Genomic DNA, 15,365 nt, shown 5'->3' on the forward strand with positions numbered 1-15,365 from the left:
GAAGGGAGGGAGGGAGGGAGGGAGGGAGGGAGGGAGGAAGGAAGGAAGGAAGAAGGAAGGAAGGAAAGAAGGAACACCTTCCTAGATCTGTCCGCTAAAAAGCCTAACAACGGGCAACTCAGTAGCAGTGATTATCTCTAGCCACCCAGATTGTGACTGAGAAGTACCTTTTCTCACTAAAACAAACCAGGGCTTCTGGGAGAAGTGGTTGATTGCAGAGTTTGGACAGGGCTTGTACAACACGAGCCTGGAGAACTTTGTCGTAGCAGAGAGCAAGAAAGCTATCAGCGACTACAAGGCTAGAGTCAAGATTCTGCCAGGTAACTTTAATGTTGCATCCTCACCCCAGTCACGCCAGGGGAAGGGACAGTGGCTCCCCAATAACGCAGTGTAAAAGTCCTAAGGCCAAGAGTTAGGGTTCCCTACTGGCCCAGCCTGGGAAGGGCAACGGTAGGCCTGCCCCTGTCTCCATGAGTTTGTCACAGTGAACTCTGCTCCATTCTGCAGCATCTGGGGCTGCTTGGCCATTTGCTCTTGTCTATTCGAAAGCCAGAAATGATGAAGAAATACGTGTTTTTCAGACAGTGGTGTAAATTTCTTTGATACATATTTTTATATAAATGTACCCGAAAGCATGAAACAACTAGCAATCTCATAAACTAGGAAAGAAATACAATGAAGACATAAATGCCCTTCTTTTAAATCAAATGTGCCTTTCCAGATGTATGCAAATAAATGATAAATCATTTCACCTACAGGGCTACCATAAATATATAAAACTGTCAATGTCTATATTATTAAATTACATGTAAAAACTCATGTCCTGGATGCAAAATAAAACATCGTGCTCTCTGTGGGAAACCAACCACGTGAAGTACAGAAGCAAATACCACATAAAGAAGAGAAGCCATGTATAACGAAGAGATTGTTACGAGTATTTTTTAAATGCCTTCGGGTATTGACAGAATTTCTACAATGTACTTATAGCATAAATGGCCAGCTGCTCCAACAGATTGTTTAAAAAGAAGCAGAGAGGGGCGCCTGGGTGGCGCAGTCGGTTAAGCATCCGACTTCAGCCAGGTCACGATCTCGCGGTCCGTGAGTTCAAGCCCCGCGTCCGGCTCTGGGCTGATGGCTCAGAGCCTGGAGCCTGTTTCCGATTCTGTGTCTCCCTCTCTCTCTCTCTCTGCCCCTCCCCCGTTCATGCTCTGTCTCTCTCTGTCCCAAAAATAAATAAAAACGTGGAAAAAAAATTAAAAAAAAAAAAAAAAAAGAAGCAGAGAAACTGTGGCAAATCTGTCTTTGAACTCAGAGGTGAGAGATCTGTTCATGTGCTCCCGCAAGCTGGGTGACTCACAAGTACAGTGGAGTCAGTATTAAGTCTATCGCAGGTTTCTCCTCAGCTAGCCGGCTTCCTTCGATGGACCCTCCAATAATCTGCATTCACGGACGTTCTCTGACAGGCGTATCTAGCATTCATTCACTCATAGCTAAGGAAAAATTCACAGTGGATAGAAATCATCACGATTCTCTTTTCATGACACATAGGTCTGTGGTTCTGTCCGACGGCAGGAAAGGGGACACATTTTGAAACATCTTGTTTCACTGTCCTCTGTCCTAGGCCAGCCGCCATTCAAGGGGCTAGCTGAGAAAGGGAAGATGAACGCACTCTTCCGCACACTTGGGACAACACCGATGAGCGAACCCCATACTCAAGCATATGATGACCATCTCTCTAACTGAGTCAGCCAAATAAAGACCCTTCCCTCGGAGATGAGAAAGGGGTGAGTCACAGAACGGAGGGCTAAGGCAGACGAGGATGTTGTCCTGAGCTTTCCGCCCTGAGTTTTACCCCGGGGACCCCAAACGAATACCTGTCAAAGATCCTCTGTGGCTGCATCATGCTGTTGAGGACATGGGTCAGGTGATCCTGGGCTGCGACCACTTCTGGGGGAGGGTTGTACTTATTCACTGCCGCAACCTTTTCCAGAATTAGAAATGCAAGAGGAAAAACATACATTTCTAAAAAGAAGACAAGTCTCAGATTTTAACAAAACATTCTAGACATGCAACCAGGTATGGAAAATAACTCATGCTCACGGACCTTTGTGCTCAGTCTTCACGTCTACTCTAACTTTCCTAAAATCTAAATAATGACAATTATTTTAAAATATGAAACCAGAGGCGCCTGGCTGGCTCAGTCGGTTGAGTGTCCAGCACTTGGTTTCAGTTCAGGGCATGGCCTCGTGGTTTGTGGGTTCAAGTCCCGCGTCAGGCTCTGCTCTGACGCCTGCTTGGGATTTTCTCTTTACCCTCTCTGCCCCTCCCTCACTTGTTCGTTCTTTCTCTCTCTCAAAATACAAAAAATAAATAAATAAACATTTAAAAATAAAATAAAATAAGGAGCCGGAGTCTTTGAGTTCCCTACTTCTTTATGCTTCCTGGTTTGGGAGGGGAGAAAACGAAAACAAAAATCTCTAAAGCCTGAGATTACACTTTTAGTGCGAGTTGCAGGAATGAAATACATAGTTCTAGATTCCAGGTCGTGGATACTGCAGGGATGTTTTTCTCATGCCATCTCATCAAGAACTACCTCAAAGATCTCAAATTCTACCCAGATCTCCTCTTCTTTCAGAAAGCGTCCTCGGGGCGCCTGGGTGGCGCAGTCGGTTGAGCGTCCGACTTCGGCCGGGTCACGATCTCGCGGTCCGTGAGTTCGAGCCCCGCGTCAGGCTCTGGGCTGATGTCTCAGGGCCTGGAGCCTGTTTCCGATTCTGTGTCTCCCTCTCTCTCTGCCCCTCCCCCGTTCATGCTCTGTCTCTCTCTGTCCCAAAAATAAATAAACATTGAAAAAAAAAAAGCGTCCTCTGTTCAAAGATAGGGGTCTTTCCCCCTTATAACGTACACGTCTCTATGCTCTGGTCCTTGTCACCCTCAAAATACATTAGCCTCATGTACCACACCTCTACTTAATGCATACTTTCCAACTGCATTCCCTCTGCAAGATGTTAAAGGGAAAATCTAGTAAGTGCCTCTGAGTTTGGGAATAATGATACACTAGCATCCCTAACTATTTTTAACCGCGATTTCAGAAAGGCACTTATGAAATGCAATATCTGCCCCTCTACATATTTATACCTATTTTGATTCTCATCTCAGATTTGCATTTAGTGTAAGAAATCCCTCATTAGTGCAGATTTCAGCTGTCACCAGTCACTAAAGCATGACAAAGTACCACCCCAGGTACGATGGCGGGGAGGCAGGTGCATAGCATTTAAGGTCTGGTTACTCTGGAACTGTGTGTCCAGGGGGATCATGATTTTAAAGGGCAGAATTAAGGGTTTAAAATATCAGGACAGTGACTCATTTGAGTACCTTTTGATTATACGCAGCAGTATAGAATAAATTTCATCATTAAGTGACTGTTTAGAGCAACACAGAATCACACACTCTCCAAAGACGACAGTTATCCAAATTAAGAGATGGCCATCACGCAGCCACGCGCGGCACAGCGTCTGTCCCCACCGCCAACCTATTCACTGCAATGGCAGGGCCCTGGCCACAGCTGCTCTGATGCTCACAGCTTTGCAGGGGGTGAAACAAGAGAGTAAGGAACCACTCCCTAAATCAACAGTCAATTCACGTATCATTACGTGTGCCATTTACCGCCGACATTGATCCTGCAGTGGGTAGCAGAGCCTCATAAACACAAGGAATGACATGATTACGTACCTTTTCTTCCACTTTAATTTTCTTCTGATCTAATTCTGTTAATTGTAGGAGCATAAAAATCACGAACAACCAATATTCAGACTTTTCCTATTTAAAATATCAAGAGGAATATTCAGTAGCCTTCCTTTACCACATGAGTTAGCACCAGCATGCTGCTCTCCCGAGTAGGTCTTTGGGCTTCTACCCCACCCTACACACACACACACACACACACACACACACGTATCCCTCAAGGTGTCTATAGCTTCACGCTTACCAGTCCCCTTATTAAATGCAGACCGTGTCTTATAGCTTACAAAGCTCTTCAAACGTGCCATCTCATCAATCTCCCTGGGACATAAGCAGGACAGGTATGATCACCTCCATTTCTAGCCAGAAACAAACTAACTAAGCCTCAGAGTGGTGAAGCGTTTCATCTCAGATTTCACGGCCGGAGATTCAAACCCTATCTTCTAACTCCAGGGAGTTTCGTTATTGCAAATGATGAATGTTACTTATGATCACTTTGTCATTTACTTAGTATTATTTTGAATTAATTTATATCATTTGTTATGATTTTGTTTGGCAATCATAAATAATAGTATTTATAGAACAAATTCCTTATTACTCCCAACCATCTGCTGTGTCAGGATTATCTGGCTTTTAAAACATAATTAAAGTTTCGTATCAAGAAGCTACATCTTTGAAGCGAAAGATATTTGTGGGTCACGCATTTCATAGATAAGAATGCACATGAAATGAATCTACAAAGGTATCTTTTCTGTCCTTCAATGTGTGAGCTGGGAGTGGGAGGGCTGTGTATATAAGTGAGTTAATGTGTGTGAAAGGGTTTGTGGTGTTGATTTATGCACACAAACAAATACTCCCCGTGCCTCTGAAACTGGGGCTTGATGGCCACTCTGGAAGTCCTGCTTGTTTCTTAACCAGAGACGCTTTTAGGTTGCCCGCCACTATTCCCATACCAAGGAGTGGATTTACTTTTTAATCTTATTTTTCATTTTCATTTTTGCTTTTGTTTTATTTTTTGCCTGTCTAGACATGTTCAGCATGATACACACAAACGGGAAGGTACTCAGGAGATACATACAAATTCAACAGTCTCTGGAAAGCTCAGTAAAGGGTAGAGGCAGCCAAGTGGAATGAAGTACAAATGGACAAAGAGGGAGGGACAGGAGAGCCAGGAGGGAGGATCCATTGATGAAAGAGAGGGGCTTGGAAAATAGCAGTGGAACTTTGAATACCAGAGGGGAAGAATCCCTAGGAAATATAGCATTTCTTCCTATAATCATTTCAGGGCACCACCAACTTCACGACTATATACAGACAAATTACTTTAGGCATCTGATCTTAGACTTTCTTACCCCTGTTACAAAGCAGGACCCGGAGCCTGTCTATGCCTCCAGCACCGTGCACTCTATCATGTAAAAGGGCATTGCTCCAATCTTAGTAGCTGTGTCCTGTAGCCTTTTATCACCAGCCCAAATGAGTCACATGTGACCACAGCAAGCAAGGAACTAGCTCCATGCTCCCCTGTCACTGCCGGTGCTACTTTGCCAAACCCTCCTGTTTCCTGAGCGACAGAGAATGAAGGTAAATGCAGTCTATTCACGTTCCAGATGTTCCTTATCAAAAGTACTTCTTGAAGAATTCCAAGAAGGTCCTCACCCCACCCCACCCCCATATAAATATCTCTTACCTGAACTGGATTTCTTAGAAAGTTGACAACTCGAAGGAGAGGTAGATTTTCAATGTAATCTATCTCACCCAGCTCAGCAATCTGTGTAATCAAAGAAACAAAATATCATCAAGAGACTAAGTGTAGGACCAATAATATAAAACAGTGTAAGAGAGCTAGTATGGATCCTCTAAATTCAACTTACTTTAGAAACTGCTCTGTTGCTGATCCAATTTCCTAATGCAGAACGAGACAATTCCTGCAGGCCCTTTCACTAAATGTGAACGCACAGGGCCACATTTTCTTTTTTCCTCTCTGGCTAAAGAATAGTGTGCTGTTCCTCACCTCAGCCATTATTTATTCTAAGGCAGAAATCACTGAGTATGCCAAATCAGAGGAACAGTACCAAAAATGCATGCAAGGGCTCCCTGGTTCTCCTCACCCCTACTCCTCCCCAGCCCTCCCTCCCTAGGGCTGCCTCTGCTAGACCGGCCGTTTGTGACTGGTGAAGCCTTCTTACTGAATGTGCACATGTAGCCAGCTCCATTATTTTTCCAATACGAGAGAGTTATTTTAAGGAAAGATATAAACAGAAAACCGTGAGACACATTTCTCGACATGGGTGTGGACCTTAAAATTTTTTGTTTAAACTGCACCCTTAGGTTTTATACTCTTTTCTGTGTGGGTTACGTTTCACCACTTTAAAAAGTGAGAGGAAAGGGGTACTTGGATGGCTCAGTTGGTTGAGCGTCCGACTTTGGCTCAGGTCAAGAACTCGCAGTTCTTGAGTTCCAGCCCTACGTCAGGCTCTGTGCTAACAGTTCGGAGCCTGGAGCCTGCTTCGGATTCTGTGTCTCCCTCTCTCTCTGTTGCTCCCCTGCTTGTTCTCTCTCTCTCTCTCTCTCTCTCTCTCTCTCTCTCTCTCTCAAAAATAAAGATTAAAAAAAAATTTAAGTGAGGGAGGGAAAAGGATTGCTTGACAATCCCTTAATTTGACCAAAGTAGAGCACGGATTGCAGAATTCCTGAATTTCCCACTAAAGACAAAGAGTTTTACTTAAATTTCCTGTAATTAGCATAATTACAATTTTATTTCAAATGTAAACATTAAACTTTAAAAATTACTTAAAAAATTAATAATCACATTTTCATTTCTATTTCTCCTCAAGCCATTTCTGCGTGTACGTGAAAGCACTCCAAAGGCAGTCACCAATAATTCCTGAGCTCTCCAAACACAAAATGCTAAAATTAAACTACTCCCAAAGCGGGGCGCCTGGGTGGCTCAGTCGGTTAAGCGTCCGACTTAGGCTCAGGTCATGATCTCACGGTCTGTGAGTTCGAGCCCCGCGTCGGGCTCTGGGCTGACGGCTCAGAGCCTGGAGCCTGCTTCCGATTCTGTGTCTCCCTCTCTCTCTGCCCCTCCCCCGTTCATGCTCTGTCTCTCTGTGTCTCAAAAATAAATAAAAACATTAAAAAAAAAAAAAAAACTACTCCCAAAGCTAAGTCGGGGGAAAAAACATAGGCACCGTGTTCAAAGGATGCCATTTTGAAAGACATAGTATGAAAGGTAAAATCCGAGTTACCATACAGAAGCCGCACACACTAATCTGCTGACAGTAGTGTTATGCTATTGGACACAACTCTGTCAATACAATGACTAGATCCATTAGATTCGCATCTGGATCATCTACAAGACAAAAGGATCATTTTCTAAATATTGTGATATTCAGGAAGGTGGAAAAATACAACTGGTTCACCCTGCTCGGTCAGAACTGTTGAACAGTTGGATTGATTTTCCCGTAGCACACGGCTCTTATGCTTGGACCCGACACAAATGTTAGGTGGAGATGTTTTCCTGCCGTGAACGTGTCTCACTAACATGTGCACTTAACACGCACTGCTGATGGGAGTGGAAATTGACATGTTCTTCTTAAAAAGGCAAGCTGATATGTTTCACGTGCATAAGCCATGAACCAGCTATCCCACCTCAAGAGGTTTACAGTGAAGATCATCAGACAGGCAAAAATTAGATACAAGAACGTTCAGTCTAACGTTTTTTTAGTACAAGTTCAAAATTTTCTAAATTCCTAAAAACACTATCATTATGCAATTAAATGAGTCACAGTACAGTCCCATAATGGGAACGCTGTGCACCCACTTGAGATGATGGTGACATCTACGGTGATTGACGTGCAAAGATCTTGAAAGGTTGCCAACAACATGAACACCATGATCACGGACTACATAAAATTATATTATAACTGAACTGTCAGACCAGGGATCACCTGGTCTTTTGAGAGTCAAAGGACAGGGATCCAGCTTCCCCCCTGGTCCTAGGAAGAGGTTGTTAAGGGCACAGGACAGCAAGTATGCAGCAGCCTGTTCCCACACATGCTGAATTAGCAACGTGCAACTGACACTGGTGGTCCTGATGTGCCCTCCCTCTCTCAATGACCTCACCCCAGAGCAGAACCACCCTCATGTCTTCTCAAATGCCAAGACCCAAGGCTGTGTGTGTCATAGACCATTACAGAAGGTGTAGGGTACAGCACTCCAAACGACTTAAAGTGAAACATTGCCAGAAAGATTCTATTGTTAAAGGAACATCACCCATCTGCTGCTAAGAATGTCATATAAGCACTGTTGATCCCCAGATTCCAGATGCCCCTCTTCTCCTCGGCCCTGTTGGTTACTCCCCACCCTTAACAGCCTGTCAACTTTGAATTCCAAGGGAAAGCAGTTTAATTAATTCCCTTTGGCCATAGCCTTCTAGGCTATGCTTTCCAAATCCAAGCATCCAGACCTAAAGCCACCTGTTCAGGTTTTTCATAGGTAGATAGATAGATAGACTTGTGAAATAATGACACAAAGACTCAGAGAAGTAAAACAGCATTCCCTACGTAACTCCAAGACCAATGTCTTGCTTCTAGAAGAAAGGACTGAGGTTATAATAGAGTTGACATTTTGGGGATAAGTTTTAAATGGTAGAAATGACATCAAATCTAACAAGGACTAGAGAGAGTGATAAGGGTCCTCCAAGTAACCAGCTGATTATAAACACTGGCAAAGAAAGTTAAAAGAGATGTTGAAATGATCGTGTGAGGGTTTAGCAATGTGTTAGCAGCTAAAACCAAGTAAATAATACTGATGAAAGTGTTAAGGTACAACATCAAATGAATCATATGAGAAGCAACAGCTATGTTATGTTTCTGTCAAATGATAAATTTTCCATCCCTGACATGGTATTCTCAGTAGTCCTGGAGAAATCTCTGAGGAAATCTTTGGAAGGCTCACAGAACATTTCGAAGCACTGTTGGTTGCTCCCCAACCCGCCTGTGGGGAGCCAGGGAATTGTGTTATTGTTACGGACTCCTTCGTTGCCAAAGGGTTTCCCGCTTTGGGACACATGGCCATTTTTTCTTTAATGGGAGGCTCTCTAACATTTGAAAATTATAAACTCCTTTACTCGCTAAATGATGCCCCCTTTTTTCCTTCAACTTTTTCAAATGTAACTTGAAATGTCTCTTGAAATAGAAGAGAACAATATATTTATTCATGAGGTCGTTCTAGACCAGCACTTTCCAATATGGAAGTTACTAGCCACACCCGGCTACTTAACACTTGGAAGATGGCTGGGACGAACTGAACTGGACTGTGAGTATAGTATACACACCCGATGTCAAACACTTAGTATGAAGCAAGGGGTTATAAAACGTCTCATCGATGATTTTTTTTCGACGAATCTTTTGTAGATTACATGCTGACACGATAATATTTTGGAAAAACTGGGCTAAATAACAAATTATTAAAATTACTTTCACCTGTTTCTTCTTACTTTTTTAGTGTGGCTACTAGAAAATTTAAAATTGCTTGTGTGACTCACATTTATGGCTTGAATTATATTTCTATCAGAAAGCCCCCTTCCAGAGCACTACACTACGTGCTTTTCTGAAGGAAGGGACGTTAGCATTTCATTTACTGTATTATCTGTCAGGGTTGAGAACACTGAGTCTGGACTCAAACTATTCTATATTTGCATCCTGGCTCTGCTATTTGCTAGATATAGAACGTTGGGCATGTTACTTAACTTCTTTGTGCCCCAGTTTCTTCATCTGTAAAATAGTGACAACGATAGGGTTATACTAAGGATTACATGAGATTATATACGAAAAGTGCTTAGAACAGTGCCTTGTGCACAAGTACTCGACAAGTATCTCTAGATTATTTTAGGACTGCAGGATTACTGTTATTACCATTAACCATTACTCCTTTTTCCCAAAGTCTGAGATGCATTCAGTTGGGATTCGATGAATGCATTCCAGCTTTGTAACACTCCTTGGACATACATATGGGAGAGCCATTTTCACGGCAAGTTGATGAAAAGATACTAGAACTGTATGAGACAGAGATTGTGCTGATTTCGTAGGATATGCGGCATCGTGAACAAAAGTGGAATTAACTTTAGAAGTTGACCAAACAGTTTAATATACAAATCAGGTAAAAATAAGGAGGAACAGTTTTGTCAGTGATTAAAAATCCACCTTTGCCCAGACCTAAAGATGGCCTTTTCTTGCTGTTTAAAGTAATAAGTGATGCAAATTCATCAGACACAACTGGTAAGCACTATCACACCTGAAGACAGCAACATCTCCACAGCATCACATCTCACCCCAGGAAAGAACAATGTCCTTTCCAGGGTCAGCCAAAGTTTGCATTTTCAAGAAGAAATAAACATTCAACTTCCTTAGGAAGTCTTTCCAAAAAATATGATGAAGTACTCAGTTAAGAATAAAAGTGTTTCATAGACCTTACTGCATAAGTGGTCAGATATACCGGGATTACAAGCACAAATGCTTTACTGAAAATAAAGTGTAATTAATTAAGAGTGAAAGCCAATTTACATAACCTGTGAAATAAAGGGGGTGTTCAGCCAGATATGGAAATTTGAGTAAGTCCAATCCTCAACTCGTACAGATTAGGAACATACACTATTGTTACCAATAGAAAATAGGAATTCACTTCCTGTGCCTCTTCTATTTAAATGACAGGCCCGGGCAACACCAGCCTGAGGCTCTTCTCCTTAATTTTTGTTGATATTGTTGTTTATTTATTTTTTTTTTTAATTTTTTTTTCAACATTTATTTATTTTTGGGACAGAGAGAGACAGAGCATGAATGGGGGAGGGGCAGAGAGAGAGGGAGACACAGAACGGAAACAGGCTCCAGGCTCTGAGCCATCAGCCCAAGCCTGACGCGGGGCTCAAACTCACGGACCGCGAGGTCGTGACCTGGCTGAAGTCGGACGCTTAACCGACTGCGCCACCCAGGCGCCCCTGTTATTTTTGAAAGAGAGAGAGCACTAGCGGGGGAGGGGCAGGGAGGCGGAGGATCCAAAGCAGGTTCCACGCTAACAGCAGAGAGCCTGACGCGGGGCTGGAACCCACAAACTGCGAGATCATGACCTGGCCTGAAATGGGACACTCAACCGACTGAGCCACCCAGGCGCCCCCTGAGGCTCCTCTCTCATCTCCAATTTCTCTGCTCTGACATTTCAGACATTCCCACTGGCATCCTTCTACACAAAATTTTACACAAACATCTCTGCTTCAGAAAGTCATGTCCACTTGGTTGCAGCTTAAACCCTTAAAACAATGTAATTAGGAATCATCAGATTTTCAAAAATTAAGAATTGTATTTATTACAAACAAAACAGTCCTACAACTACTGCTCCAGGAGACTTTATAGAATAACTTTTTTTTTTAATATGAAATTTACTGTCAAATTGGTTTCCATACAACACCCAGTGCTCATCCCAACAGGTGCCCTCCTCAATTCCCATCACCCACTTACCCCTCCCTCCCACCCCCATCAACCGTCAGTTTATTCTCAGTTTTTAAGAGTCTTTCATGGCTTGGCTCCCTCCCTCTCTTTTTTTTTTCCCCTTCCCCTCCCCCGTGGTCTTAAGTTTCTCAGGATCCACTTAAGAGTGAAAACACATGGTATCTGTCTTTCTCTGCCTGACTTATTTCACTTAGCGTAACACTCTCCAGTTCCATCCACGTTGCTACAAAAGGCCATATTTCATTCTTTCTCATGCCAAGTAGTATTCCATTGTGTATATAAACCACAATTTCTTTATCCATTCGTCAGTTGATGGACATTTAGGCTCTTTCCATAATTTGGCTATTGTTGAGAGTGCTGCTATAAACATTGAGGTACAAGTGCCCCTATGCATCAGCACTCCTGTATCCCTTGGGTAAATTCCTAGCAGTGCTACTGCTGGGTCATAGGGTAGGTCTATTTTTAATTTTTTGAGGAACCTCCACACTGTTTTCCAGAGTGGCTGTACCAATTTGCATTCCCACCAATAGTGCAAGAGGGTTCCCGTTTCTCCACATCCTCTCCAGCATCTATAGTCTCCTGATTTGTTCATTTTGGCCCCTCTGACTGGCGTGAGGTGATATCTCAGTGTGGTTTTGATGTGTATTTCCCTGATGAGCAGTGACGTTGAGCATCTTTTCATTTCTAAGCCGGCATTTAAAGTAACAGCCCCTTGGGGCGCCTGGGTGGCGCAGTCGGTTAAGCGTCCGACTTCAGCCAGGTCACGATCTCGCGGTCCGGGAGTTCGAGCCCCGCGTCAGGCTCTGGGCTGGTGGCTCAGAGCCTGGAGCCTGTTTCCGATTCTGTGTCTCCCTCTCTCTCTGCCCCTCCCCTGTTCATGCTCTGTCTCTCTCTGTCCCAAAAATAAAAAAATAAACGTTGAAAAAAAAATTAAAAAAAATAATAATAAAAATAAAATAAAATAAAATAAAGTAACAGCCCCTTGAGAAACCAATAACGGGTCCTAATGTGTCCTCTAACACATAGACACTGAAACCGTGACAGTTCAAGTGTGACATTACCTTATTATCCTCGAGGTTGATCACTTCCAGGAAGTCATGGTTTTCTAAGCCCTGGAGGCTACTGATCTGATTGTGAGACAGATCCACGACCTGCAAGGCTTTTAGTTCCTCCAAACCGGTCATCTTCTCAATCTGGTTATTGCTCTAAAATTGGTAAAATACATTCAGTGCCTTAAAAGCTTCAAGTAGGAAAAAGTGCAAAGCCAAGTTTTCATTCTCGATACCGCCTAAATGTCTTAAAATCAGCGAGCCGTGCTTGTTCCCTTGCCCTCCACCATTTCTACCAAACACTTCCCTGAACACAGAGGCAAACACCCCAGAAAGAAATCCCAGTTTTTCAGCTGGAAGATTCAGAGTGCAATATTTTCACTAAAGTTAATGAAAGATGAATGTTCAAAGCAGTAGGAAAGCCAAAAACCTAGGTGGTGTAAGCTTTTAACATTGTTCGCCTAAAGCCTAATGACAGCGTAACTCCACGTTTATCTTCAGAAACAAAATACAGTGCAAATCTTTCATCGCCATCACGCGAAACCCCCTGAATAGCGCGATTCCCCCATATACTTGGTTTTCAGAAACATTCTAAATATAATCACTTCATACCACGAGGGCTGTGGTAGTCCGATTCATGCCTTGAGTTATTCATGCTCTTGTGCTGTGTCCCTCCCCTTGAGTCTAGGCTGGACCTCTGACTTGCCTTAACCAAAAGAATACAGCAGAAGGGTGCCAGTGCCCAGTTTAAGAATTAAGAAGGCCTGGCCACATCTCCCCTTGTGTCTCAGAAACTGCCATGTAAGGACCCCGCTCTGTTTGGGAAAGAATGTGTAGAGAGGTCACATGGAGAAGAAGCCGTCACACGGAGAGGGGCCCTAAGACTAAACAGGAAAATTCCAGCCATCCCAGCATCCACGCTGAGCCCAGCCCCCGGCCAACCTGGCAGCTGAATGGGGCAAGAAGCAGCAACAGCAGCAAAAGCACCCTGCTGAACCCAGCTCAGCTTGTAGAACTGCTAGCTAATAAAATTTCTACAGGCCACTACACTGGGGGTGGCTTGTTATCCAGTGATAACTAAACCTAGTTCTTCAATGATTCACACACAGGCATCTTCCCAGACAGTGAGCGTAAAACAAAGCAAGATTCAAAGATCCTCTTTCCCAACCCGCATGCCCCCATAACAACACGTTACAGTGGCAACAGTAGCCTGCATTTCCGTGAGCATTTTCCAACATACGATTCCTTGGGTTCCCTAGCCTTAAAGAACATGCCACAGTAAAATTACACTTTTAGTTTGAGAATCATAAAGACAATTTTGAGGTTTCAATTAATACCATATAATGCCCATCTTGAAACTCTTAATACTTTTAACAAGTACATAACTGAAAAATTAAATTATAGCATTCTCTTCCATCTACAATATGTTTCCTGGTACATTTAATAGCAAGAGCTCATTTTCATCCTATCTTTCATAACATTTTACTTCAATAATGAGCAAGATTTGCATTCATTAGTTTAATTCTGTGGCTCTTTATAATATGTTCAGAGAATGTTGATAATCTACAAAGCTGGGTGATAATACACGGGGGGCTCATTAAACTATTCCCCTTTTTCATATATGTTTGAGAAATTCCATAATAAGAAGGGGAAAATACTCATACCCCCATTTGCCTAAGTTAAGCAAAATTTCCTACTGTTCAGAGTTCAAAAAAAGTTCCAGAAAGTGTAACAGAAAAGGAAAAGAAAAAATTGCACTGAAGTTAACATAATATCCATACTAATTTAATGTATTGAAATAGGACCTCAATATCCTATTTAAAATATGCCCACATATAAAATTTATATACAATACACTTCTTCCTGAAGAACTTTGAAGTGCTGTAGCTGTGGAAGACAGACTGTAATAATTCTTCACAGCACCTCTGATGGCTTTCAAAGTGGTAAATGCATGGGCACAGGGTAAGGCAGAGAAACGTTTAATTAGCTAGCCTACGGCCACAAAGGAAAGCAGAACTGAGAAATATTCAGGATCACAGAATTTCTGAGTTTAAAGTCGTCTAGTCAAACCCTTTCTCCCATGCTGAAAACAGATACGTCGCCCCTCAAAGTGGACATCCAGTTTTAGCACACGCAGTTCCTTTCGCCTTTTTTTTTTTTTAATCGTGATTAGCAGCGGAAAGGGGGCCTTTAGAGAGAAGCTATTTCCTTTAAAACACGAAATGAGAAATATTCCTCATCTCCCCGGTTTGGAAAGGAAGAAATAAGCGGCTCTTACTAAGGCAAAGTGAATTCTAAAGTGTGGAATGCATCGCCCTTACTTGCTAAAAGAAATGGTTGATCGCACAGCCCATAAGTGAACCACATTTTCCCCTTACATTTAGTATAAAAGCTGATGGTAGAGAATTAAGAACTGGTTTGTATAGCAAGTTGTTCTTTTTTGTCTCTCTAAAAAAAAAAAAAAACCCCAAACAAACGTAAAATGAATTTTTGCCGTAGTAAAGTAACGGTTTTCTCATTTCACAAATTAAAAAAGCATTAAACTGTTGAAACAAATGTGTATCGTTTTATTTTACATATTTTGTTAACATTTGTAAAAAGAACCCTTACTATTCTCAAAAATTTTAAGGAAAATGAATGAGGGCATAATTTGTATTTTCTGATTCATCTTGGGTGATGGGGGTGGCAGGGATTGGGAACAATCCCCTTAATTTATTTGTAGAAAAAGTAAGTCTTTTATGTTTTTTTTCTAAAAAGTGCTTGAGATGGAATTGTCAAGGTGGATTACTTTACTTGTTGAAACAAACTCTTACGATAAAATTGCTATGTGTTGTTTTGCTTAATCATGGGTTCAGCTAGCCTCCCCTTAAGCACGCCCCCATATCTCTTTCCACATGGCAAGCTCCACTCAAAGTTAACGGGAATGCGGATACAAAGAGAGATGTACAGAAAGGCTAAGGTTCTGGGGTTTTTTTAAATCTTTTTTTAATGTTTTTATTTATTTTTGAGACAGAGACAGACAGAGCATGAGCAGGGGAGGGGCAGAGAGAGGGAGACACAGAATCCAAGG

At 42.4% G+C, this 15,365-nt stretch overlaps 1 protein-coding gene across 3 annotated transcripts in view; it reads right to left on the minus strand.

The window, feature by feature from the left end:
* Positions 1 to 15,365, minus strand: part of LRGUK (leucine rich repeats and guanylate kinase domain containing) — a 110,355-nt gene that overhangs the window by 64,718 nt on the left and 30,272 nt on the right. For all 3 annotated transcript variants that reach the window (XM_040471922.1, XM_040471921.1, XM_040471920.1), the window contains exons 7-10: positions 12,308 to 12,451; positions 5,429 to 5,509; positions 3,733 to 3,819; positions 1,875 to 1,981 (exon numbers count right to left, since the gene is read on the minus strand). In XM_040471922.1, the coding sequence (XP_040327856.1) occupies positions 1,875 to 1,981; positions 3,733 to 3,819; positions 5,429 to 5,509; positions 12,308 to 12,451 (419 nt within the window). The remainder of the gene's footprint in view (positions 1 to 1,874; positions 1,982 to 3,732; positions 3,820 to 5,428; positions 5,510 to 12,307; positions 12,452 to 15,365) is intronic.

This window comes from Herpailurus yagouaroundi, unplaced genomic scaffold (genome assembly GCF_014898765.1).
Source record: "Herpailurus yagouaroundi ecotype Mexico unplaced genomic scaffold, PumYag 100, whole genome shotgun sequence".
NCBI classification, from domain to species: Eukaryota; Metazoa; Chordata; class Mammalia; order Carnivora; family Felidae; genus Herpailurus; species Herpailurus yagouaroundi.